The following is a 27,385-nucleotide window of genomic DNA, read 5'->3' as shown; positions in this document are numbered from 1 at the left end:
CAGCAACAACTTCAGCTATTGAGAATTGTCACACTGCAGCTAAGGCGGGGGAATACTCTGAAGAGCTCAACACTTATGTGAGTACATTTGTGTAATTATATTAAAGTGAGTGTAACTTCTGAAGGAGGTTGGCATGAGCTGACTCTCCCCCCAGTGCAGAAGTTCCTGTAGGAGATCCCTGGGGACCTGGAGAACAAGGAGCGTGTCTAAGGCGATCAATTAAAACTCATCCACAGCCTGTTGGAAGCATATTGCAATGATACTGAAGTGTATAATCCCTCTTATTTCAAAATAAAGGCTTTTGGATTGAGTTTCCCTTGAGCATACTTTGTGATTATTAATGAGCTGTATCAAATAATCTTATTTAGCTCATTAAAGGGCATAATGCAGATAAGCGCTCTTTAGACTTCATAAACCTCAAAATTAATCTCTAGATCCATATGTTACTGGAAATCTTTGATAGTCAGCCGAAGTGCTGTGATATTTTGATGTGAATAGAGTTTGGTAAAAGTTCAAAAGCAGTATGCAGTGCTGTTATGTGTCTGTGGGATGGGGAGTTCTTGCAGCAGTGCAAGTTTCAGCAGGAAGCTCAGCCTGGGAGGCAGTTGTTGGTTTGACAAGGACACTGCAGTGAAAGCTCTTTGACTTCCTGTGTCTGTGCCTTTTTTCTGCAAGAGCTTCATACTGTCTCTTAAAGTCCACACTTTTGGTTCCTCTTCTTTTCACTAAACACTTTGCTCAATCAGTAATGAAGGGTGAAGTTCGAAGAGGCTTTAGTGGATCTTTGAGCTGACTAATATATATTTTAATTGCAGCAGTAATAATGTTGGCAAGAGGAGCTGTTGTGACTACTTAACACAGACATATTAAAATAATTGGATTGGGGATGCTTACTAGATTGCCATTAAAAATTTAAATAGGAGCAGAGGGTGTTGACAGTCCTGTGACAGTCAACAGCCAAGGCATGCAGAGAATAAGGGGAGGGGAAGACAAGAAATAGAAGAGGGGGTAAGGAGAGGACATTGGAAAGTTTTTGTGCTCTTCATTTATCTAAAAATAGGTTTTCAGTCTGCCTTTGAGTTTGTTTATGTTTGTCTTTCCTTTGGAGAGTGTGGATGGAGACTTGTCTTTTCAAATGCTTTGGGAATAGGGCCTGTGCTCTTTGAGCTTGGTTTCTGAAACAGGACTTGGAGCTGCACATTTGGGGAGCTGCTGTGAGCTCCTCCCTGGCCATGCAGCTCCCTCTGAGGCCTGGACAAGGCTCTTGCTGCCCCCTCTTTTTTAAAATCTAGTGCAGAATTTTCCAAAATATCAGTTAAGTCCATAGTTCTCTCTTTGCTCTACTTTCTGCAGGTCAGATATCTAAACACCTCCAAAGGTGGGAGTTTGTCCTTGTGGCTCAAGAGCTGGTGAGGTGTGAGCTGTACCTAATGCTGCTTGTCACACCTGGATTTTGGAGCTACACTAAAAATAAAATCTGCTCTGTGGTTTTATAAAAACAAAGCTATAAAGTGGCATTTTCAGGATATTGAAATGACTGCTTTTAAGAAGTCTTTGAGAAAATACAGAGAATCCTCTTCTTGGAGATTACAGCCGCAGCACAGGCATGTTGGAGCAAACCCAGCTTTGGTTCCTCCAGGATGGCCTTTCTATTCTCCATCAGACTTTCAGTCTCTGCAGCTCCTTATGATGTTTTCCTTTTCTGGAAAAAGGAGTGATGCTGCATGTTCTCTCTTCATCTGTGTCAATGTATGGGCTTTTATTAGAGTCTAATACAACTTGTCAGAGTACTTACATCATCTCTTTTGGAGTCATCAGTTTCTGGTGATGGGTAACACTTAGAATCAAGAGATAAAAACCCCCAAGTTAAATATATTTAATTGGTTTTTATTTGCTTTCTGCTTTTTAGAGATTGTGAGGCGCAGGCAGAGAGTGTCTGGAGCAGATGGGTGTTTTGTGGTTACTGGACCAGACAGCAGAGATATAATTAAAGTGCCTTTTTGCATATGCAACTTGCAACCACTTCTCTATTTTCACAGGTCTTAGGATCATATGAAGTGTAAATTTAATAGAGGTTGTTTTACTTCTCTTACTTATTTCTATTTTTGAATGAGCTGCTTCAGCTGAACCTAGTGCACATAACCTTGTATGACTGTGAATGCTCAGTTTGTCTTCAAGCTCCATGGTGGAGTTGAAAAAGAATACAGGAAAGCCTAAACTAGTGCTTTTCAGTTACTTTTCATGGAAATGTAAAGATCCAGTGCGTTTTTATTCATGATAGTTCTGCTGTGTCTCCTGGAAGTCATTCTGCAGGGGGTTTTATACCCTAGGTTCTTTCTCATGAGCTGGAGGGCTTTTGGTGGTGCAATGCCTCCACCCTGGAGGTGGAGGAAGGAATCTGTTCTAGGAACTCCAGCTTGCAAGGGGTAAGATACATAGTTATGCGTACAAAGTTCTCAAACGGCATCCCCAATGAAGCACACTGGCACATTTTGGACCAAAACCATCATTCTTTGCTGCAAATGCACTTTAGATTTTCACCATGCCATTGTTATTGTCCACAGAAAACATATCTTTTATGAATAGTCTTTTAAGACAAAATCCTATTTTTTTCCCCACTGAAAAAAACTGTGATTTTAGGTCAATTCTGTTTCTGGAGCTATTTCTGGCAGTCCCATGAGGCATTTATGTCTACAATTGGTCACTGGTGTAACAAGAGATCAGCCAGAGGAATTCTCAATGCCTGGTAATTTGGTTCTCTTAATCCTGCACCTCTCCAGAGTGTGAGTGAGTCCTTGGAATTTTGCACAATTAAGAAACAAACTAAAAGTCCCATACTCCTTGTCTGTGAATGGCAAAGTTACAATCTCAGAAGTGTGTAATTTTTCTATGAGAGTTTAGGCCAAGCTCATTTCAAAATTTTGATATGAACATTTTTGAGTGTTCTGGAAAAAAAATCAATCCGAAGAACAAAACAAATGCTCATTTTTCTCCTTTTTTTGTTGCTGATAAGGTATATTTTTTATAACCTCTCCATAAGCTATGAATATTTTGTGTCATAACATTTAATTCTGATACCATGTTTTTAAATATAAAGCTGTGCATTACAAAAACCTGTAGATTGAAATGAGAAAGAGAACTCCCTGGATGTGCTGGTAGCTAATAGAAATTATATACAAATAAGTTCAACTAGACAGTGTAGACAGCGTGCCCCAAAGAACCCTGGGTTTTCTTGCAGGGAACACTTTTAGTGTGTAGTGAATAACCTGAAGAATCCAGGTTCAAAGCAGAATTCAGTTTCTAAGAAGGAAACACTATCAACCTGTATTTGCAATAAATATGAAGTTGTACCTATAGTTCCAATATTGTTTCACTTTTAAAAAAATCTAAGATAAAGGAAAAAACCTGTCTCTGGAGCTCAGAAGTAAAATTGGAAATGGTTATCTCAATACTTCACAGACATTAAATGTTATCTTTATGCAGGCCACCAAGAAGGATTGGTGATTTTTAGGTACTTTCTTTGCAGGGCAGCTGCTCTGCAGAGCTGGAAATGGCAGTTCCTTCATCACATGGTTTGAGTAAACCAGGCTCAAGAAGGAGCACAACCCCATTTCCAGTTATATAAATAGCAGAGTTTTGCTCATTAAGGAAACTCAGAGAATACTGGCACAAGGGATATGTGGGCTAAAGAAACTTACTTTTGAAGAAAGATTGCAAGGACTACAAATGTACAGCATATTTTTGGGAGGACTAACAGAACACTGCTCTTTGGGTGCAGCTTCTCAGCAGTCAGTGACAGTACTTTGCTGGGGTTTTTCAGCTCTCTCTGCACATAAGAGAGCTTGTTTGCCTTAGAAATCTTGTCTGGTGTGATGCCTAATGTGCAGCACACCAGCTGGTCTTGGCACCTCTCAGCCCTGGGCAGCAGTGTGGCAGGAGGCTGGAAGTGGAGGTGAGGAGCTGCATAATTTGAGGATTTGATGTCTGATCTGAGGCACTGAAAATGCTGAGGCCTCTGCGTTGATTTCCCTGGGCTTTTCATAAGGCTTCAGAATTATGGGCATCTGATGTCTGAGTTTGGTGCTGTGAGGAGTGAGGCTAATGGCCCAGTTGTCAATCCAAGAGGGACTTGTGAGTTTCTGAGCTGGGGCTCTCATACCCTGTCTGGTGGGCAGCTCTTCAGCCTGCTGATTTAGATGTGGACAAAGCATCTGGGTAGATATTTGGAGGGAAAAAAAAAACCCAGAAAGCTGCACTACATAATCTGCCTTGCCATTGCTGTGAACTCCAGCCTGTGGTTCTGTGTGCAATCCGATGAAGCACTCGGTCGTGCCAGCCAACAAACAAAGTCGTCTCTCTGAAGAATGACTTGGTGAAAAGCCACACAGGGCAGAGCTGCCATCAGAATAATTGGTGATTCACTGTTTGTTTCTCACAAATTCCTACACTCTCTGCCCACGCACTATAGATGACAGCATTCTGTATGGGGACTGTGAACATGACAGACATTATTTATGAAGCAGTGCCTTTATCAAGGATTTTTTTTTTCCCTAGCAGACTGTGTGAAATGCTCAGTCTCTGTGTTGCTGTTGTCAAATTATGTTACAAATTTATCTGGCCTGCCTGAGTAAGTTTTCAAAGGTGTTTTAAAAAGCTCTGTGCAAGAAGGTCAGGCAGAAGCTGCTGGGAGCTCCTTGCTGTGTTCTAAGGTGCTACGGCAGCTGTGTCCAGCACTCTTTGCTACTCCTGATAGAGGGAGAGTTGGGGCAGTTGCAGATAGTTCTGAGTTTCCACATCCCCAGGTTGAAGGATTTTTGGGAGGAGATCTGCCCCTTCCTCATAGCTCCTTGCACTAGCTCAGCACATCTCTGGAGTAAGAAGCAGGGAACCCAGTCACAACTTGTCTGTGTGACTGAGCTTTTCCTTGGGCCAGCCTCTCAGCTTGCTTCAAAGCAGGTTCATTTTGGCAAATAACAGTATCTGTATGCATAGGTTTTATGGCCACGACTGTGTTACTGTTGCATTTTTAAGTTTGAGTTAACTGCATACAAGAAAGTAGAGACCCAGAGCTGTTCATCATCTGGCTGGGTCTGTGAGGAGCTTTGTAACTCTAGCAATTGTTTCTGTTTTTCATAACAGTGGGAACTTTATGGCTATTTTTCCCCTCTTCTGTCCAAAGTAAATGTGCTGTTTTAAAACAAAGAAAGAAGTGGTGGAATGTCTGTTCGAATTTGGGGTCCTTCAGGTTGGAGGGGCAGTTTAGAAAATATACCTTTTTTCCTGAAAATTGATGTTGTAGCAGTTTTTATTCGTGTGGATCCGTTTTATGTTTCTTACTTTAGAAGTCACGTTTTTAACAAGCTACCATGTTAACAATGGTGAGCTTTAAGGTGCTTTTTAGTGATCTTTCCAGGTACATGCAAAGATCCATCATTCTGAGCTATAGCTGTATATCCATTCAGAGCTGTTTGAATAGTTCCAGTATAGTTGAAGTGGTTTCTTAAAAAATATTTAAACTCTGGTGTTAAACTTAATGGCAAATCAGCAGTCATGTGTGCAAACAATAAATTTTTTATAAGAAATGCCAGAATAGTGCTTTTCATTAAGCTAATGTAATGTCTTGTGCTGTGCTTTGCAGAAAGAGATCACATTGTGCTTCATTGCATAGAAAGAAGAGGAAAAGTAATTGCATGGATGAAAAGTGTTCATAATACTAAGGAGTGCAAAGCCACCTCTTTGTACTCACAGTATTTTTCCTTGTAATTTAGAGTTTGTGTCTTTTCTTTTCCATAGAGAATTATCTTTGTGGGGTCTTTGGGAAAGAGAATCAGCAAAACAGCTGCTGGTGTGGGTGGAATTTGATATCCCAGATCTTACAAAAACCCCAACAAACAAAGGAAGAAATGCAGTCCCAATAAACTGGAGTAGATTGGCAGAGCACTGTAACTCACTCACTGGTGCAGACTTGTCCTGGGCTGCATGATATCAGTGTGTAGCACAGGGTAGCAATGGTAGTGTGTGAACATAGTGGGAGAGTGGTAAAACTGAAGTGTAGAGTGATTATGTAGTGAAAGAAGTGAAAACTCCTGTTCTCTAAAAGCTAATTTTTTACTTGTTGCATGTTTGAAATGCACTTGTCCCTGCCTTGCAGAACTCCTGTGTTGCTTACACTGCAGCACTGCTGTCTGGTGATATAAATTCATGACTCAAAAGAAAACTTCCTTAAATAAGAAAATGGCTCCTACAACCTTTTTTCAGCATTTATCTCAATCAGTTTATGAAAAAGAGAATGGGCATGAGGAAGCACACATGGTCACGGTACAGAGTTGTTGGGTGGTCACTGTTAGAGGGGTCCAAGTCAGCTCTGAGAGGAGCCATTTATGTAATGAGTTTGCAGATGGCTCTGGCAATCTCTACTGAGGTTCAGCATAGTAGGGATGGAGATGTTGGAGTAGACAGTGGCTTCCTGAGTAGGGCAGTTGTCTGGGATGGGGTAAACTTGGATCCATGGGCCATGCCCAGCAACATGAGGTTCAATAGGACCATGTGCTGGGTCCTGCACTTTGGCCACAATAACCCCAGGCATCTCTCCAGTCTGGGGCAAGAGTGGCTGGAAAATGGCCCAGTGGAAAAGGACCTGAGGGTGCTGGCTGACAGTGGCTGAACATGAGCCAGCAGTGTCCAGGGGCCAAGAAGAACAATGGCATCCTGGCCTGTACTAGAAATTGTGTGGCCAGTAGGTCAAGGGAAGCGATTCTTCCCCTGTCCTGGGCACTGGCGAGCTCACACCCCATACCCTGTGTCCAGTTCTGGACTCCTCACCACAAGAAAGACACTGAGGTGCTGGAGTATGTCCAGAGGAGAGCAGTGGAGCTGAGGAAGGGCCTGGAGCACAGGTCCTTTCAGGGGTGGTTGAGGGAGGTGGGATTGTTTAGCCTGGAGAAAGAAGGTCCGGGGGATCTTACTGCTCTCTGCAATCAGCAATAGGAGAGGACATAGCCTCAATTTGCACCTTGGCAGGTTCAGGTTGGACATCCTGAGTAATTTCTTCACTGAAAGGGTTGTTAAGCATTGAAATGTGCTGCCCGGGCAGGTGGTGGAGTTGCTGTCCCTGGAGTTATTAAATAAATGACACACAGTGTGGCACACAGTGCTTGTGGTTTAGTTTGCATGATGGTGTCCAGTCAAAGGTTGGATGTGATGAGCTCAGAGGTATTTTCCAACCTAAATGCTTCATTATGTGTGAAAGCCTGGTTCAAACTCTTGTTCCTGGTCAGGTCACTACTTCCCAGACTTCTTCCCAAGTCCTTTGTATTTTAGCTGTGTAACTGAGAGCTGTGACTTTACTCTCCAAATGTCGATATTTAGAGATGTCTTGCATTTTGTACCTATCAAGTAAATCACACACAGCCCCACTCTCCCCCCAAAAGAAGAAAATAACACCCTAGAATTGTTTTTCAGCCAGATCTGGTATTTAGGTAGTCAGATGACTGTTTTCCTGTGTGGAACAGACCTCATTTTTCTTTCTGTCAGTTGTACAAGTTTATAGAAAAGACTGGTATGAACCACTTGAAACAGTAAGAATAGAGTTCTGTATTGAATTAAAGACTATACTGTTAGTCAGATCTTAGTTCTTGTAGAATTATTTGATTTTAACTTTCATTATGAGATTGTGACAGTATCCTTGTTAGATCATGTAATCTGCATGAGTCTTAAAAGCACAAAATCCAGGAAGTAAACTAAAGTACTCAAATACATATTTTTAGCTTTGTGTACAATACTTTGGCAGATGCAATTTTTGCAGGCTTGGAAATTACAATGTGTACTCTTTCACATGCATTCTCTCTTTTAAATAGTAGGTAATTCCCTTTCTTCTAAAATGTTGCCATTTTTTCTTTTATGTAGACCATAATACAAATAGATGCCACTCCTAACTGTTCAAAACATTGGCTGTGGTCACATTGATACCTCTAATTGTGTGCAGAAATGATTAATTTTGTGCTGTGCAAGCAGAGATCCTCATTGTTTCACTGGAATATTTTGTACTACAGGATCATATATCCAAATAGGACATAATTTTTTTTTTTTCATTCAGATTGTTTAAATACAATTCACATATAGTTTGTCTTACTATTTTGTTTGCTTAACATTAATTTTCTTAGGCGTAGGAGAAGGAGCACTATTTCAATAATCAGAATCTCATTGGAAGCTTTCCTTTAGTAAGGACATAGCTTTTATAGATGGCACTCAGGGAATGAATGGATTACTGTAACCTGCAGTAATGAGCAAGAGTTGTCCTCAGGACAGAGTCCCCCTTTTCCATAACCTGTGGCACAGGAAAACTCAGAGTAGATGCCAATCTTCAGTGTAGCATGGCTGTGGTTCTCCATTCACCTTCACAGGCAGCTGAACACTGAGGGCTGTTGGGGTCACGTTTGTGTTGGTCATAGGAACTGGTGTGGAGTCTTTTTAGGTAATCTTTGCAACTAAAAATAATATTTCTGCAGCTATTGTATTGGGTTTTGGTTCAACTGCCATTAGCTTGCAGAGTTTTTGCTATTCCATATGAAGCAGGAGTTTAACACTTTGAAAAGTGTTAAACTTGAGAGGCACCAGCCTCTCAAAATGTACACTAAATAAACCAATAGAAGGGAAAATAATTCTTCTCTTAGTGAAACTAGACTATCCCAAATCTTTTGTGTTGAGATTGATGAAACTTTTGTAGCTCACTGCTGTGCTCTCAGATGGTTTAACTACTGCAGTTTTTCAGCTTGCTGCTTCATGCAGTCATAGTTGTGACAGCACTGCTTGTACCCTTAACCTTCAGCAAAATTCAGAGTATTGCAGTATGGCTTAATTCTTAAATCTTAATTCTCTGTTACACATGAAAACACTCAAAAAGCTGCTTATGTGAAGACCAACAAAATTTCATCTGTAATTCTGAAGTTGGATTTGGGCTTTTTAAGGTGTGTTGTCTCTATTTTGAAACCTCCAGAAAGGTATTTGGCCATGTCTAGTTTAATTGTGTTTCTTCCTCATAAATCCCTTAAGAAATATTCATATCTGCTGAAGTAAGACATCCAAAAACACTGACCATATATTTTGATGCATTTTAGGGCAGCTTTCTGACTTCTGTAGGTTGGTTTTTGGATCAGTTGAAAAAGTTCAGTATAGAGTCCATATGTTAGGGATGAATATTTTGCTGGGCAATATCTTTGTACATCATTCAGGTTTATTAATGTCAGAAAAGGAATTAAATACATCTCCATTACACATCAGGTTTTTGTAAGAGAATGCCTTTTAAATACTCTAAACATGAAATAGTATCCTGAGGCATTTAGAAAACTTGGAAAGGTTGATCCGGAAATATTTTCCCCTTTATTTCAACAATTTTAATACTGCTGTGAAAGCATGCTCATTGTTCTGCTCTCTGTTTATCCTTAGACTAAAGTTAGTTTTTACTCTGATAACTGGAAATCACCACTGTAATTAGCAGTCTGAAATGGATATCTTTACCTGGACACGGGTTCATGCCTTCTTGCTAGATAAAGTGTTTCTGTTGTGGGTGTGAGTTCTGTCTCCTCTGAGTGGAATGCCAGGTTTCCAGTGTTCCCACAGGAGTTCCCTTGCAGTACTGATCCTGAATACGTGGATTTCCAGCCTTGGGAATGAGACAGGAATTGAGGAAGTGTCTGTCTGTGGCAATGCACTGGTTGTATTAATTGCCATGAAGTAGTTTTGATATCTCAACCAGTGTTTTGTAAAATGTGATCTTTGTGGCAAATCTACACTTAAATACAATATAGTGTGTAATGAGGCAACTTTAGTGCAAGGCTTCGAACTACCACAGAATCATCTGGACTGTACTTACTCTCTTCCTAGAGGAGACATTGTATTAATAATTTTGCCACTGACGTCAAGGGGAACAGGATGTCACCCTAGATAACAACCTTAGTGAAGTCAGTCTTTCTTAGTGAAGATTAATTGTTGGGGCCCCATACTTTGTACATCCATGTTTGGATCTCTTCCTCTGAATGCTTTGATGTCACACAGCAAGTCTTGTGCTTCTTTGTATAGTATTGAGGTGGCATTTCATTCATCTGAGGGAATTCTTTTGCAGTAGTAGCAGACACTTGGGAGCATCTGTGTGATCTGAGAGCATCTTGGGTTGCAATTGTTTGTAATGCCTGCTGGAAACCAGGGTCCTGCCTGTCATGCACTGAGCTGTGGATGCTATGGGAGAGCATCTGAAATGAGGGTGGCAGAGAGAGTCAGGTTGTAGCACATTTGTACCATCTACTGCTTCTTAACTCTTCATTAATTTGCAGGTGGTTATCTGAGATAGCACTAGTAGAGGACTTTCCATGCAGTTCTTAACTGCATGTAATGCTTAAAAGGCTGCTTAAATTAGTTTTCCCCCTTCTCCTTCATTTTCATCCTGTCCAGGAACACTATTCTGTATAGTGTTGATTCAATAGGACAGAGTATGTAGCTGTACTGAAGTGACTGACTTTTACTTTAGAACTGGTTTTTGTTCTTACTAATAGCAACACCAGGGAAATGAAGAGACATTACCTGTACCAGTAGACAAATTGTGAGAGTTTATGCCTGAGGAGTCTGGAAATAATTATAGAAAGAATTGAAATAAATGACCAGGGGAAGCAAAAGGTTGTAAAGTGGCAGTGATATATGATTTCATGAAGCTTAAAGGAGTAATTAAACAAACAGAATTAAGACACTAATACTATATTTGCCAAATTATTTGCAATATAATGTTTTTGTGTAAAACCACTGAGTTCTTTTATAGTAGACACCCATCTAATACAAGCACATAGCTAAAAGTTGCTAGGATAGAAAAAAGTAGACATAATTGGTTTTGATCCCAGTGGTTTCAAATGGATTTCAGGTAAAGACTAGTGAAAAGTAGACAGCTAATCTGATAATGGTGTTCACCTAAATCAGTCCAGACCAAAGTCATTAATAATAGCAATAAGGCAAAAGATGAAAATTGCACTCTCCATTAATTAATTTAATACTCTTGTATTAAATTCTTTTTTATGAAACTGTGATGTGTGAAGCTTCTTATTTCCCAACCTTATTTCCCATCCACCTAACTCACTAAGGCTTGAAACTCCACAGAAATCAAGGTTGATCACTGACTATAGATTTGCATCTACATTCAGCATTCTATGCAGTTGTCAGCCAGTTTCTGTATTGTACCAAAGACGGAAGAGTGAGGCTTTTCTGAAAGACATCTGCAAGATTTTCTGTTGGAGGCTTGGGAGAAAGAGGTCAGGCACACAAGAATAGCTTAGACATGCTTAGGAGTAATTTAAGTGCATGGTGTTACTTAAGTCAGGATGTACCACTTAATGTTTATTTTGGAGTTACCAAACATCCAACCTATTAGAAAAATGCTTGAAAGAACATCAGAACAGCTGCAGTCTGTGTCTTATTAAAAATGTGCTTATGATTGTGCTTAAGATTGTGGACAAGAAGTACAGGGAAAATGGACAGATTCAGATTCTTCACAGGCAAAAGGTGCAGTTTTCCAGCAATCTTCTTTGCTGAGTCATCTGCTCTGGTGTTTTAGGTAGTTGCCTGGTAAGTGAAGTGCTTGGTTGAGCTGAGGAAAGATGTTAGATGTTAATGGGCCTGCCAGAGAGAAAATACAACTGAAGTTGTGGAATTGAGAGGAAAAATGCGTGACTGGTTGATGGAAAAAAACAGAGAAGGCTTTTAGTCTAGATTATGGTTTCATAAAATTCTTTGATGAAGGCAGCTGTGCAGTTAGCAGTTTGTCCTGTCAGGCTGATCACTTTATCCCAGAACAGTATTTCTATTTGCACTCTTCTGTTTGTGTGTTGCCTTTTTCTTCTTGGTGATGGAATTATTTGTAGAGCATATTCAGACTTACATCCTATAATCTAAATAATAGAGAGCAACCTGTGTACTACGTCTGAACACATACAAGCATGAACTTCAAAAACAAACACATCATTCTGACTTGTTGCTTAAAGGTCTTCTGCTCCTTTTAAGCTTCCAGCTAGGGCAGGCTGATGTTGAATTAGGCAGGTGAAGTGTTTCTTCTCATATGGAGAGAGAAACAGAAAATATTCTTCATGTCTGTGCTGCCCTCGTCCTCCTTTGGTTGCCCCACAGAGTGCTGAGTAGCTTTAGGCAGATGTAATTACACCAGCACCCATTCTTCAAGGGAGCTTGACTTTTCTGGACCTCTCCCAAGCCTGGATGATTTTGCAATATTTACAGGCTGTTTGTATAACTGTGCAGTGTTTTGGGAGGAAAATGAGGTCTTTAATTTACCTTGTGTTTTGTAAAGCATCAGAGTATTTGAATAGATTAAATTCTCAAATACTGTGTTTTGACTCATAGAAGACAGTGATATAGAAGTGATATATATTTGCAAAATGAAACAGAATTTTTCAAGGAAACATTTCTTGAACTGTTTAAGATTAGGAGATTTCATTGGCCCTACTTACCACGTGATTTTCCAAACATATTTTAGTTTATTAGTCATGTGTTCCATTAGCATAATAAAATCCTATGTTAATGTGACCTAGCAGAGATTTTATCAAACCCATCAAGTGTTGAAAAGGTATGTCTTCTTTAGTGCACAGCAATTGGGCAGAGTGATTGCACACTCTTTAATCTCATCAACCTGTTGATGTTGCAAATAACTGGTTTTAGCTAGACAGTGAGCACCAAGAACATCTGGGGGCTTTGCAAACTGGCAGAATAAAAACCTGGGTTTTTTTTCATTTATTGTAATTGTATTGTAATTGGTTTTTCATGTCATTATAAATTATTTTTCATAATTGTATTTCATTCCTGAAAAAGAGAAATAATTCATGCAGAATTCAGTTAAGGAACTTTTGCCTAATTTGTGGTAATTCTTAGAAGTCCCATGCTGCACTTGGTTTTTGTGGTCTGCAGGAAACAGGACATGTATTCTGTTACCTTAATACTCTCTTCAGGGTGTCATTTTTGCTTCCTTTTTCTGTTTTAATATTAAGGTTAGGATTTCAAATTTTTTATGGTAGACATACCAGTGATATTTTTGTTTATGAAAATACTCATGATGGAGAAATAACTTAAGATAAAATACCCCTAAACTCTATCATAAAAACCTATATTTCTCTGTCTGTACCATTTTGACTCTAGAATACTTTCTATATTGTCTGTTCACGAGGATTAAATGGCATTCTTCTGTGCTTGTAAAGTTTCTTTTGCATTATCAGGGTTGGAAAGGAATTAGTTTTGTTGTATACATTGTCTGGTTTTGGATCACTTTTATCTATAAATGACAACAGCTTTTTAAAAAATGTAAATGTTTACTTGCAGTTTTTCAAATAAGGTTTATGTGACTCTTGCTGGTTTGGTTTTGCTTGAGTTAAGCTACACAGCTTGGCTTGTAACACTGTGCAAACCTTTAGTCTAAGGTTACTAAATCTGGTTAGTCAACAGTAAGGCACCAGAAGAGTAAGAAGGTGAAGAGGAAAAAAAAATGAAGTAACAAATTACAGTAGTTAAATACTGGGGTAACACAGAAGTTTTGCATATGTAACTCATGTGCATATAAATACTATAAAGGCATTGATCATAGTACATGCATTAAGATGTAGAGGTCCAGTTGCTGACATTGAGGTAATGCCTTTATCTCTTATGATTGCTTAATGACTTACTAAAACTACTCTGGCAAAAAAAAAAAAAAATTCTTTGCTAAACTCAAACATGTTTTGTGAATCACAAGAAAGGGTGTTAACTGTGTAATTCCTTTAATCTAAAGGATTAAAGCATTGCTAAATGGTGCTGCACATTTGTTAATGGTTTTTGTCTCATGCTTCTATGTGGATGCACTCAGTCATAGGTGTGCATATGTGTTTAAATACAAATGTATGTGCAGGTTGTACGTGTGTATATAAATGTACATGCACATATATGGGCAAAATATATGGAAATGTGCAAAAAGATGTTTGCATACATCAGGATGCATAACTGCTAAGTAAAGTCTAATTTTACTGATTTTTATATTAAGGCGCTTCCACCAATAATTTTTAAAGTCAGTAGACATCCTTTGACTGCAGATGGATGTGCAGAACAGATGAATCATAAGTTTACAGTGAAAAAAAATTAGTATGCAGTGAAGGTAAAGATGTTGAAATTTAAACTGAAAATGAGAGTGAAGTCTATTAATTGTAAGTCTGCCATGCTATGATAAAAGGCAGGTTGGTGGGTTTCTTACCACCCAGCTGGTGTGCAACAGAGTTTTTTCATTATCAGCAGCTGCATCAGGTTATACTTACTGACAAGACTGATGTTTATTTTTTAACATGGTTAGAATGAAAAACAAATTCTTTCTCTCCCTGTACTAATCTGTGCTCTTTGAGATGAATTCTGGAAGTTTTACTTTAATTGTCAGGCTTTAAGGTTGTGTTTGTGCTCACTCTTCTCTTTGAGTGATGATTACTTCTCTGATCCAAGCTGAATACTCGGAGTATTTTGGAATAGTTGTTTTTGTATAGGTTCTCACAGGTGGGATATACAACAGCTAAAGCTTTCAGTTTGCTTTCCAAGCATAATTGGTACCTTCCAGAGATGTAGCATATCTCATGCTGTTTTTCTCTATAAATGTGAATAAATAGGTTGTTATTGCAGCTGTTCAAAAACATGGAATGTCTTGTCCTTTAGTCGTTCATATTCTAAACACAGTCTTGTTGTAAGGAGGAGATGAGATGTGTTGGAAAAGGGGCTCTGCCAGTGCATTCTCCAAGTCTGCTGGAGTAGGATGAGCAAGATGTGGGAGTTAAGATGGATATTGTCCATGGAGATCTGCTGCTCTGACTGATGGTGCAGGAAGATAATTAAGTAACATCAAGTGCTGTACAGAGAAAGTAAACTGGGAAAAGCAGACAAGGGTGCTTTTCCCCCCCTTCCCTGATTTGTGCTTTTTGTTATTGGAATCCTAATGTTTTTCAACAATACTTGATTAAATGGCTTCAGACAGAATTGACTTCTTGTTTTGCATGTCTGTATCCCTTTTAAGGAATGCTGCTCTGGGGAATTTGAAAAGTTAGCGATGTCCGAGAAAATGGCCTTTTGTTGAGAAGAACCTGTGTTGTTTTTTCTAGCAGTAAAAGAGATGGTTCTGTTTATTAAACTGTGCATACCATATGATGCTTCATATTTTTCCATTTGATTTCCTGTAGGGTGATTTCACTTGGAACAGCATGTCAGGGCGCAGCGTGCGGCTGAAGTCAGTTCCCGTTCAGAGCCTCTCGGAGCTGGAGCGTGCTCGGCTGCAGGAAGTGGCTTTTTATCAGTTGCAGCAGGACTGTGACCTGGGCTGTCAGATTACTATCCCCAAAGGTAAGGGCTCGATAAGCTGTCTCTGTTTAGATTGTTAAGCCACTGATTTCATATCACAGCAGTAAACACTGGGGGTTTTTTATTCCACAGATACTGTCTTCCATTTCAGTTTTGCTTAACCACAGTTATTACGTAAAAATGATGAGTAGAGTTGTTTGTCTGCTGTGTCCAATTTGGGCCACCTAGGGGTGGGATCACCTGATCAAGGGCAGATATCTACAGGGTGGATAATTTAAATCAGACCCATTCATGCTGGGATGTCTTGATACTCAGTTGAGAGAAAAATGCTTTTCTGACATTTCCTGATATCCAGAATTAAATGTCTATGTAGGTCAGGTAGATCTTACCATACAAGTGGTATTTTTCACTCTGTGTAACATTGTCTGTGAAGGAAGCCAGCTGTCACTAGTTCAGATAGTGAAGACATTTATGTCAAATAATATGAGTCCTACCCAAGTTTTCCTGAAGACAGTGTTGCCTATTTCCTAGAAAACAAGATAATTTTCAGCATAAAACATCAAACTTCTAGGAAACAGGAGATGAAAAGGAGAAGCTCAGCTGTCGGAATCCTGATGCAGGATATGTGCATGTGGTGGACCTGTGCTTAGGTTACCATGGAAGAGATCTAAACCTCACTAATGAGAAAGTTTCTGTTGTTTCCTGTAGGCTGCAGATCAATCATAGCAGAGATAGCTGTTGTGCAATCATCTGCAAATCTGGCTTTCCTGTGGTTTCTTTGCAGTTGTGTACTTACATAAGGAATAACAAGGGATCACTGAATTCTCACTTTTGACCAGAGGTGCTGTGTGGTAGCATATACACAGTGATGCCACAGGAGCAATTCTTTAATGGATCTAAGTTAAGCAGAAAAAATTTGTCCAGTCTGTGAAAATAGTGACGTAGGAAACAAATGTCAAAGAGACAGGCTTTTGTATTCATCAGCTTTTTAGTATTTGCAGAAAACTCCTGCCAAAACCAACAGAGTCCAACTTCATGCATATAGAAAGGCATCAGTTTGTAGTGAGATGGATTTTATCAATTTCTTCAAGCCTCACCAGCTTCCCTGCTCCCTCAAAAACAAGTTTGATCAACAGGAAAACAATTTTATCAGATATTCCTAGGAGGAACTGGAACAGTAAGAGCATTCCAATAATTTCTGACAGTCTGAACTGCCAATGGCTGTTCCAGAGAGAAATGAAAATACATATATGGAGGTCCTACATATGTGGTAATATCATCCAAGACAATTGAGTATACACGTTCACAGAATAGCTTAGTGTGGAAGGGACCTTAAAGGTCATCTAGGCCAACCCCCTGCAATAAGCAGGGACATCTTGAACTAGATGTTGCTCAGAGTCCCATCCAACCTGGCTTTGAATGTTTTCAGGGATTGGGTATCTACCACCTATCTGGCCATAAAAGGCCAAATACTTGAGGAGTCTTTCAGATTTGAATCACACACAAGAACTGTTTTTATTTTCACAGCATATATATACATGGGTAAATATAAAATGTGAAATTAATTTTAGATATATTGAATCTGAAAAGTGTAATTGTAAGCATAGAAACTAAATAAGTATACATTTTTGTTAAGCATTTAAAAATAAAAGGCATTTCAAAAAGTCAGGAACTCCAGGCTACTGTTTCATTGCTGGTGCTGACCCCATAATTTCATTCATCTCTTGGCTCATTTTGACTGAGAAGTAAATTGGCTATTCAGTTCTGCTCTCCAGTTTGGATGTACCAGTGAGATTATTAATAAGAGCCAAGTAATTGCACATCTGTATGCTTGCTTTGAATGGCCACATCATTAGATTTTCTGTGTTTTAAGGTATACATCACAAAGGAATAGCCAGTACAAATTAATTTCAAAATGTTGTAATACCATCTATTGAAGGAAGTGAAGGTAATAGCTAGAATTAAGGTGCATTTTGTATTTAGCTGTCCATCCTGTTTCAAAACTTGGCACCAGTTTTGACAACAGAAATAAATAATATTTTGAAGTGGGTATATCTAATAATCACTCTGTCAATCCATCATGCTACATCTGTGCTAGTATTTTGATAGGAGAATAAAAATCTACCATATTCTGAAATTATTACAGATTGGTTTAGGCCCTTTGCAGAGACACTCTGAAGTCCTCTTCATGTTCCTATAATTTTTAAATGTGTGGAATGAAAATGTATGACAAGAGTTTACAGGCATCCATCCAGTTAATCATCACATTCAAACATCTTGTGTAAACTGGGAATTTCAAGTTTTATCCATGTGAAACTGGCTTGGGCACTTTGGGCATGCAAGAATGCAAATAAAATTCCATCACAGCCATCAAGTTAAAACCAGACTCAAGTTAAAAACAAACTGTAAAAAATATACTACAATTGCGCTAAAGTAGGTAATTCAAACGAATTCAAGTTGGTCAAGAGGTACTAGTTTTACATATACCATGAGATGTTTCACGTTTATTTCTTGTTGTCTTGCTTTTCTGCCTTTATCTTTCAAATTCTGTAATCAACTCCTTTTTTGCTCTCATGTCATTCCCCCATTTGCCACCAGAAATTAGACCAAGAATCATTCATCTTGTGTTGGTTAATGTGTTAAGTTGCAAGAGGATGTAATTTCCAGGCAAAGCATTACGCAGTTTCTTTACCAATGCAGTTACTCTGTGAAAGATTTTTAATTTGCTGACATTCTGAATGTCACAACAGTACCATTCTGCTGATGCTTCTTTGCAGTTCATGTTTACAATATAGTGTGTCTTTTCCCATTTCAGGGAAGTCAATCTTCTCTTTAAAATAGGAGAAAAAAATGGTGATGCGGCTCACTTCAGGTGTGCTTACTTTTTGGTGACATTACGATTTTGTGTATGTCCTTGCACAAAATTAGTGAGAAAAATAAACCTTTTACAGAAGGTCTTCACAAGCAAATGCTAACTCAAGTTAGATGGCTTCTGCAGAGTAAAACTGGGAGCAGAGCAGCAGAGGAGCTCATTTTCTTCTGTTTGTTGGCTCCAGGGTATCTCTTGAGCTGAGAGGTTGTTGAATGATCTTACCATTGATTTGATTAGATCAGTTTCCTAAATATCTCATGTTTATAATGACTCTCTTAACAGTCCTGTCCCACTTCACTGACCCTGTGTTTGGAAGCAGGGGTAGGAACTACTAGGAGTTGAGCAAAATGAGAAGTAGGGCTTCAACCCTATTTCAGCTCCTAGAGCATCTGCCTTGGTTTTGAAGGAATGATGGGAACCTGCTGGTGAAGGGGCTCGAATAGGATTTGAAACTCAGGGATCATATTTGGGTCTTCTCTTTATTCAAGAGAATTGCTTCTTATGTTCTTTCCCGTTCCTAACAGGATGTTGTCTTCTCAGCTTTGCAGTGGGGCTGGAGGATTTGTGGAGAGCAAGAATCAATAAGGAGAGCATTTTGTGGTTATATGTGGTTTACTGGTGATTATGCTGCTGCTGGGTTGACAGTTGGGCTGGATGATCTTGAATGTCTCTTGAAACCTTGATGATTCTTTGATTCTGTGATGTTCTGGGAGAGAGAAAGTAATTCTTAATTCTGCTGTCAAATCTGGTTCTCAGGTAATTTGTTTAGTTGTAATGAAGATGATGTAAGGGCAGGTTTAGAAGCCTAAATGCAGTCCCAGTTGTTTAAGGAAGGTAATTTTAAGGAAGCTGCTTGAACATGTGCTGGTGTATAGTTTTGCATGTGAGCTTTGTGCCATGTGACACCGTGCTCACAGGGAGTGAGCACTGCTCTCCTGTGTGACCTGTTTTAGTAAAGGTGAGATTGAAGAAGCAGGGCTGGGTAAGTGTGTGGTTACAGACTGAGAGCTGAGACAACCCTGTCTCTGAAATGAAGGGAAACATGGCTGGGCTTTCTGAATTTTTAGCATTCATTTGTAAATGGTAAAAATTTGCCCCTCCATTCCAGTTAAGCTCTGAATAGAAAAGGGAATTAAGAGTTACACAATTCTATGATTCTTGTTTATTTTGGCAGGGCGTGCTTCTTTCAATCTGTTTTTTGCTTACATTACTCTCCATTATATTTCATTTTTCATTTTCCTTAACACTGAGAGTGACTATGATTTTTATCTGGGCTTGCATTTTTGTGAGGGCTCCAAACTGCTCTTTGTTTTTAATCACTGACCATGTTGCATACATTATAGCTGTTGTGGCAGTGGAAAACATCTAAATAAACTGCAGCATATACATTGTGGAGTTAGAGGCTCAGGGACTGGCTGCTTTTCAACTGGAGTCAGGGTATCTTCTGATTATAGAGGCTTCTTACCACCCCTCTTAATGCCAGCCTCTGCTGATTCTTCTCATACAAATACTGTCTCTGGCAGGGGCTTATGAGTCCATGGATTTTATTTCAATGTAGTAGAGCTCATGAAGATCATATTTAAGACAAGTGAGGTTGAGATAAATTCCCCTCCTTTATGCTACATTAGTAAATCTTGGCTATGCTGTGTCAGACAGACTGGTCAGAGATGAAAACTGTTTAACTTGCTGATTTTCAGACTGAAACTTCCCACCTGTGCATCCAATTTAAATATTTCATGGAAAAATGTATTTTTCCAAGGATTTCTTTCTTCATTCTAAGAAAACAAAACTAAGTATCTCTCAGTCTGGGTAAAAAAAAAAAAAAAAAAAAAAAAAAAAAAAAAAAAAAAAAGAAAAAAAAGGAAAGAAAATTGGATTAATGTTTTAAGCTAGGAGAAGTCCCAGCTGCTGCAGGGTAGAGGTTGTGAGACACAATCTTGAACTATGCTACACAGTCATTTAGCAAAGTGAAGGTGACATGAGTTTTTCCAGGCAGAGAGATAAGAAAACAAGAAAAAAACTTTTTCATTTTTTTTCCTCCCAGTAAGGAAATTTGCAGAATTTTTTGTCGGGATTTTTTCTTTCAAATTCACTTTATTGCCACTGTTGAGAAAAGAACAAAATGGAAATACTTCAAGCTTGCAAGAATAGAATTTCTCTAACATTGTAATAGGGGAAATGATTTATTATCTTCAAAACTTAAGAGGGAGGGATGTTCCTTTTTTTAATTTTTGCTGTGAGGCAGTTTTTTTTATAAAAGACTATGCCATGCTCAGCAAATTGATTTCCGAGATTTTCTTGTATCACGTGGCATGTTTTACATGTCTGTTTATATCAGGAAAGATTTATTCAACTTAGCTATTCTGTCAGAGGTAAGCTAATAGGTTTAAAAGGAAAATGTTTTACTTATTAAAAAAATCACTACAAACAAAAAAATCTTGTCTTTTTACTAAATAGTATTTTGTAAATAACTAGGAGCTGTGATTGATTGAGAAGCAGCATACATTTTCATTGTGCTGTATGAACACAGAAAAGAGGTAGAAAATGCTGTAGGAACATAGAAAAGAGGTAGAAAATGCTGTAGGCTTCACAGGAAAATCAATGCCACTGGTAATGTAAATATGACAAAATAAGTTTATAGCTTAGCACATTTAAAATAAAGATTTGTGTAACTTCCAGAACCTACCTCTTGTATAGGTGTATTTTGTGGAGAAAGAGGAAAGGAATGAGGACAGGGATGGAACTGAAGGAATACTCAGCTGTGGAGCTTATTGGGCAGGAGCACTGACAGGCAGGAGTCTTTCAGTTCCCTTCACAGTGAAGGAAAGAGATCTTGCTTAAATTCCTAAGGTAAATAAGGAAATATTACAATCCATGTTTCCATATATCATGAAAAGTTCATATATCTTATATTCATATATCATGAAAAGTTAGAGAAGATAGACTCATGACCAGGGTTTTCATTATTAGGGCAGTTGCTTATTTAGATGCTCTTTGTTGTACATTTAGGTTACTGCTTTTGAAACATCAGATCCAGAGACTGCTGCGAGATGTATTTGATGTTATATATACCACATATATTTGATATTATGTCCCATAGAATTTAAAAATTACTTCTGAGACCAAAAAAAAAAAATCCTATCTAATATAGTTTCTTTAGGAGTACGCTTGAAATAGCTATTGACTTGACGTACATGTAAGTATATTTGGTATTTTGTCCGTATTAGTGTCAGACTTGAAAATCTCAGCTTTGGTTCTAAAACATATATCTTGACCATTGGCCACATTCAAAAGTTGAGACATGTGGTAGAGAGAATCAGTGTTGGGAAGCAAAATACACATTGAGAGGCTCTAAAACTGCTTTGCAAAATTAGGTGTATTTCAGTCTTTTTCCTTTGAGAAAACACCAGTGTAACAGAGACATTCTTGGGTGTGTTCTGTCAAATCTGTCTTTAACATTTCATGTAGTACTTACCCTTTGATTTTGAATGCCCATCTAGGCTGTCCGGGTTTTGCCAACAGTCAAATGTATATGTCAAGTGATTTGATAGTGACTTATGAATTTGTGCTTTATTGTGGTTCAAAGCCAAATAATAAATACCAGCCAAGGAAAAAGCTTTTGAACCTTTATTAAGAATACTGACATTGCAGCCTACCAGTTTCCATGTTCTGCTTGCCTTTGGCAGAGCTTTGTCAACATGGAACATCAGTATAACATGTATTTTTCCAGTATACTTCTTCAAAAATTTCAATTGAAAATCAGGCTTATTTATATTTTCTTGTGTGTGTTGCTCCTTTCAGTAGTGCATTAGGGAATATTCCTGATGATTTTTTTCTTGCCTTGGGTAAGTTTTTCCACAGGCATGATTTAAGTGCAGTTGTGGTTGGTGCCAGAAGCGTAATGTCTCTCGATACTGATTAGGAAAGATAAAGTGACTCCAGATAGATTTATTTTATCAGAGCTGTGGTACTATATATATCTTTGTATTAGGCTTCTACAATGAAAAGGCTGCCTTGAGATTTAATGGAGATGTAATCTCCTGCTGAAGGATTTTAAGAATAGATTAGACAGATGTCCATGTGACTCTATTTCTGTGCAGGAAGTCAACCCAAGTGTTCCCTGCAGAGCTCCTTTTGTCTTTTTGCTCTGTGGTTTACATTTTCAACACCTGTTTCTGTTATGATTGATGATTCAAAGGACAGGTAGTTACTACAAAGAGACATTATTAGAAGTAAGATCTGTTGGTCATTTTTCAGAGGGATAACAGCTCAGTTATTTGAGCCACCAAACTGTCCAGTGAGAGACCTGCTGCACTGTGACTTCACTTCCACACACTGAGAGCTCCTTTCTCATTTCATTTCTCCATCACAGCTCTGAGCAGGACTACTGTGGACTAGTTTAATTAGTCCTAGAGAGAGTAAGCTATGAAAGCTGTTTTATTTTCTTATGTGGCTTCTTCTTTAAGGTGAGAGTCTGAGGACAGACTTACACAAAGGAGTCATATCTACAGAGACCTGGGTGCCTTGAACCATCTCTGTGACCACTGGCTGGTCTCCTAAATTCCAGAGGGTTAAAGGAATTTCTCTTCCTTTGAAGAGCTCAACTCATGCTCACACTGAGAGCAATGCAGGGGGAAAGATGTGAGATGTGAAGAAGTTTGGTTGCTCCTTCACCTTCCAGTACCGGTGTGCAAGTGGCTTTATTGATAACAGTAAATCCAAGGCCAGCTACATGCTGGTGATTGTGTCTGTTCTGGCCTTGGCCCATCCTGTAGTGTTTGGATTGAAGGTAACTCTCCTTATCACATTGAGTCATTTTGATTAGCAATAGCGTCAAACTACTCTCCCCCTCCACATTACAAATTTTTTATTTAAGCAGTTGAAGCAGGAGACAGTCAATTTCTCTCTCCCTGCTGTTTCCTCAGTGAACTGAAAGCAGTTTTAGAGCTTGTATTTGTGTTTTTCTATCTCAGACTATAGCATCAAGGCTCCTGTTTGGGTTTAATTTGGTACAGCTAAAATACTTTCATTGACTGTAGTTGTTTTGATTTATTAGTGTGGATAATTTTAACCGTTAGGTTTTTGGGTTTTTTTGACCTGTTTTAGTATTGACAGTTTTTCTGAGTTATGAAAACACTCCAAGAAGAGGATGTTGTTCAGTCTTTCTCACATCTTTCAAACCTCTGCCCATCATCACGGTTTCTGTGTCTTCCACTTAGAGAGAGGGGCAGCAGCAGGGTCCCTGGTGTATCCCAGGCTATTTAAGTCATGAACTTTCCTATCTTTGGAGATCAGGGAAACTCCTGCCACACTGTGGATACTGCTCTAATGAGAAAAAGTAGTGTCTATATTTTGTCTTGCACCTGCTACTTGATGTTATTGTTCCATAAATGCTGTAATCAGTGTCAATGTAGAAATATGAAGCCTAGAAGGAGTGGCTCCCTCTAATTTCAGTGGCCCTAGAGATGTTTTACTTCCATTTTTGACAAAAGGCATGTGTTCCATCAAAAGACCTGGACCACCATCTATGGCTGTTTTGTTAAGGGTTTTGGTGGGAGGTGGGATTTTTGGTATTATTTTGTTAGATTACTGTGACTTGGGATTTCTTATGACACGGGCAGTCCTGTGCTAATGCAGGTGCTGAAGCAAGCAGAGCTGTGTATGAGTTGAAAATCTGAGTGGGTTTATGCACAGGGAAGTCAGACCTGGCATTGTGTATCTGTTTTCCCTTCCCAGGAATCTGCCTGCTTTTTGCTGCTTTCCACTAACAGCCACACACAAGGGCATTTGACCTTTCCTTCATAATCCTCTAAAGGCTGCCAGGTAGCTTAGCATGGGTTTTTTGAGTTACTTCCATCATCCCATCTATGTATGGCAGCAGCAGCCATTTTCCTCATTCTGGCATAGAAAAGTACTTGAGCAACTGTTTATTTTTAGGTTAAAATGAGTTTTTTCCAGCGGTCTAACTAAAGATTTAACAAATCAGTTCCCAAACAATTATAATTTAGTGTTTGGATACTAAAACTCACTGAATATCTCGTTCCTCAGAGCTTGTGTAATGCAGCCATCTTAAATGTATTATTAGTTAAAAAATATTTAAAAGGCAAAAAAACTATATATGTTTTCCTTACAGGAATGGCAAAATAACTGAACAGGGTTTTTTTCCCTGACTTCTCCAATGCAGTTACTTCCAGTCATTTGTCCAAATGCAAAAAGATTGAAGAATACTTTCAACAAAAAAAAAAAAAAAAATCAAATTAAAAGGAAAGATAAGAAACTTTATTCTTGGTTTTGTTGTGGTGGTTCGAAAAATTCTGCAACTATTAAAAATTCTGTTATTTTAAGGATATTTATACACAGCTTGCACAAACAAGGGCAGGCATCCACTTTGTACTTGCTGAAGAGTTTCTTTTGGTGCAGCTGTGCTGTGTTCATCTGTAGGACCTGCAGCTTCCTGCACAGCGGGAGTGCAGTGGCCTGGGCAGGCCTGGGAAGCTGCTCCTTCCCAGCTCTTCTCCTTGCCTGGGTGGGCTCTGACATCCCCTCCCTCTGGCTGTGGCTTCAGGAGCCCTGACCTTGCTCCAGAGCTCAAATCCCATATTGGTTCTCACCCTTAGAATACATTGCACCTGCATTTGCCCACCAGTTAATGCAAGTCTCTTCATGACAGAGAGTCATGGAAGAATGTATTTGAAAATACAGAAGTAGTTATTTCTTTACAACATATATACTTGAGACTAGTTAAATCCTTAAATGCACCAGGGAACATGTAGGCAAATGGAGTGGAAATGTCTTTTTTTTATGATTCCTCTAGCCACAGGAGTTGGATAGCATTTGCTATCTGAATTAGAGCAGTGACCAAAGTAAGTTGTTGTTTTGTTGGTTGTGGTGGTGGTCTTGGTTGTTTGGTTTTTTTTGTTGTTGTTGTTTGGTGGTTGTTTGTTTATTGTACCTGCTTTGTTTGTGGGTTTTTATGTGAAGGAGAGTTAATACCTATCTCACTGCAGTTAGAGTCTATATTTTTGATAGAAATAGGCCTTGCAAATAGGTTTCAATAGAAGTAGTGCATTTTTCTAGATTTGAATCTAGTTTGGAACTATACTTTTCAGATTTGTTTTCCTAAAAGACAGGGCAGTCTACTGGTAATATGCTCAGCAAGTATAAATTGATATATCACCTTTGCCTTGGGAATTGCTGTTAAGTATCAACTGATGTGTATAAAGTACCTGGCAAGCAAATTATGTGGGGTTGGTTGTTTGGGGTTTTTGAAAAGTTTGTATCGGAACCACAGGAGGTTATTGTGAGCTGTTATTTGAGAAATAAAACTGTAGTTCCTATAGGGATGCAGCTTTCTTTGGAAGTAGGTGACATTTCCATCAGTTTTGCCTTCTAGATGAGTTCCATGGAAACTTATGAATACGTTCTAGATAAATAATTTAATTTGTCTACCACTATCACCAAGTTCTTACTGTTCAACAGTAAAGAAATTGTGTATAGTGCAGCTTTTAAACTTTCAGCAGCTGAATCACTTAAAACCTGCACAAGTGGACTTTGTAATTTGTCTGTGTTTCATTTTAACGATTAGTAGTGCCTTAGCCCAGAGGCACTGAAGGCTAGGTCTGATAAAATGCACTTGCCACAGGTTACCAAAGACTCTGCTGGGATGTGGAAGGGGTGAATTAAAATCACACTTTTGTCTGCTGGCTGTGGGTTTTCTCAGGTGGTTGTACTGTATGCACTGTGTGTTGCTGAGAACGTTGCTTCCTGCACAGTTGACTTTCCCCACAGCTCTCCTGGTTCCTCTTGGTTGCCCTGAGAATTGTTTGGCCCAGGTGCTGCCCCTGCCCAGCCCTGTCCCCTGTGCACAGTCCAACAGGAGGGATCTCCCTTCTGAAAAACTGGCTTTGACTTCAGCTCTGCCTTTTTCATGCTGGTCCTTCTGCCATGAGCACAGTCTTCAGGAACCTCTCAGAGAGGGGAATGCTGAAGCTTGTTTGCTGCATCAGAGGAAAGCTGCCTCTGTTGTGTGTGGTGCCTTTGGTGAGCAGCCTGAACCTGGCGCTGTGGACTGAGGTGAGCATCTATGAGCCAGATGTCACCTGGAAGGCCATGATTGCAGCTGAGGGATAGTCTTGAATTATTATGGCTTTTCTTCCATCAGCTGCCAGCTGACAAGCATAAAGAAATGCTGATTTAAGTCAAAATGAAGTAAAGTGTGGAACATAGACAATAAGGAAAAATGGGACAATAGTCCAAGGCTTCTGAATACATACAGTAATCTGCATCACTGATGGAGGTCTTGTGTGTGTATGGCTGAGGCAAAGGGTGAGTGTGCTAAGAAATATCTGAAGGCTCAGCCTTCCCCTTTTTGTATTGCTTTATGTGCCAAAATTCTGTTTTTCTGGTTGAATTTAATCTTACATTTGTGTTGCAGCTGGCAGTGCTTTGGAAGTTACTGCATTGGGGGCAGGACACTTCCACAAGTTTTTAGAAATAAATATTTCAAGATGAACATTTAGAGTCACAGAAATGGCTAAGTAAAACCATCACCCTCTTCTTCAGCAGAGCAGCCCCAATGCATATTCAGAAGTAAATTTGCTTTGTATAGTGACCCAAAGAAGCAGCTACAACCACAAACACTGCAACTGTCAGTGAATGAAGTGCAGTGTTGCCTTTATTGTGCTCTGTCAACAGAACTTAGCAGTGTTTTCTGATTGACACTCTCAATTACTTGCAGTGTTGCACAGGCCACAGAGACTGCAGCTTGACATTGGCACACAGGCTGGCTGGGGGAGGCTGGCACTTGGGAAATGAGTTGCTCTGGATGAGTGAAGTGAACCAGCAAGTGCTCAAGAGAGATCTAATTTTGTGCTTTGTGGTGCCATTGGTAGTAATTTAGTAATTTTCAAGACAGAATTGATTGCAGTCTTAGAAGATATATATTTTTTTTCCTTAAAGAGCTGTTAGATCCCATTACTAGTAGTTATTAAGAAAAATGGCCATGAATAGAATTAGAATTACTATGAAGAAGTAGTTTAGAAATCTCATACTATCAACCTTTTTATCTCTTTGTGTTTTGGTAATTGAGCTATGGGTCTGATAGTAATCACTGAGATAGGTCCTCTTTTTACACTGTGTTAAAATAGCCCTTAATTGTGGAACTTGACA

At 39.0% G+C, this 27,385-nt stretch overlaps 1 protein-coding gene across 2 annotated transcripts in view; it reads left to right on the top strand.

Moving 5' to 3' along the window:
* ARHGAP6 (Rho GTPase activating protein 6) overlaps positions 1–27,385 on the top strand; it is a 306,617-nt gene that overhangs the window by 233,527 nt on the left and 45,705 nt on the right. For both annotated transcript variants that reach the window (XM_059466811.1, XM_059466812.1), the window contains exon 2: positions 15,228–15,387. In XM_059466811.1, coding sequence (XP_059322794.1) covers positions 15,249–15,387 — 139 coding nt within the window. In that variant the 5' untranslated portion in view covers positions 15,228–15,248. The remainder of the gene's footprint in view (positions 1–15,227; positions 15,388–27,385) is intronic.

Source organism: Ammospiza nelsoni, chromosome 2 (assembly GCF_027579445.1).
Source record: "Ammospiza nelsoni isolate bAmmNel1 chromosome 2, bAmmNel1.pri, whole genome shotgun sequence".
Lineage (NCBI taxonomy): Eukaryota > Metazoa > Chordata > Aves > Passeriformes > Passerellidae > Ammospiza > Ammospiza nelsoni.
Note: the sequence above shows the minus strand (reverse complement) of the source record. Positions and strands in the feature narration are given on the sequence as shown.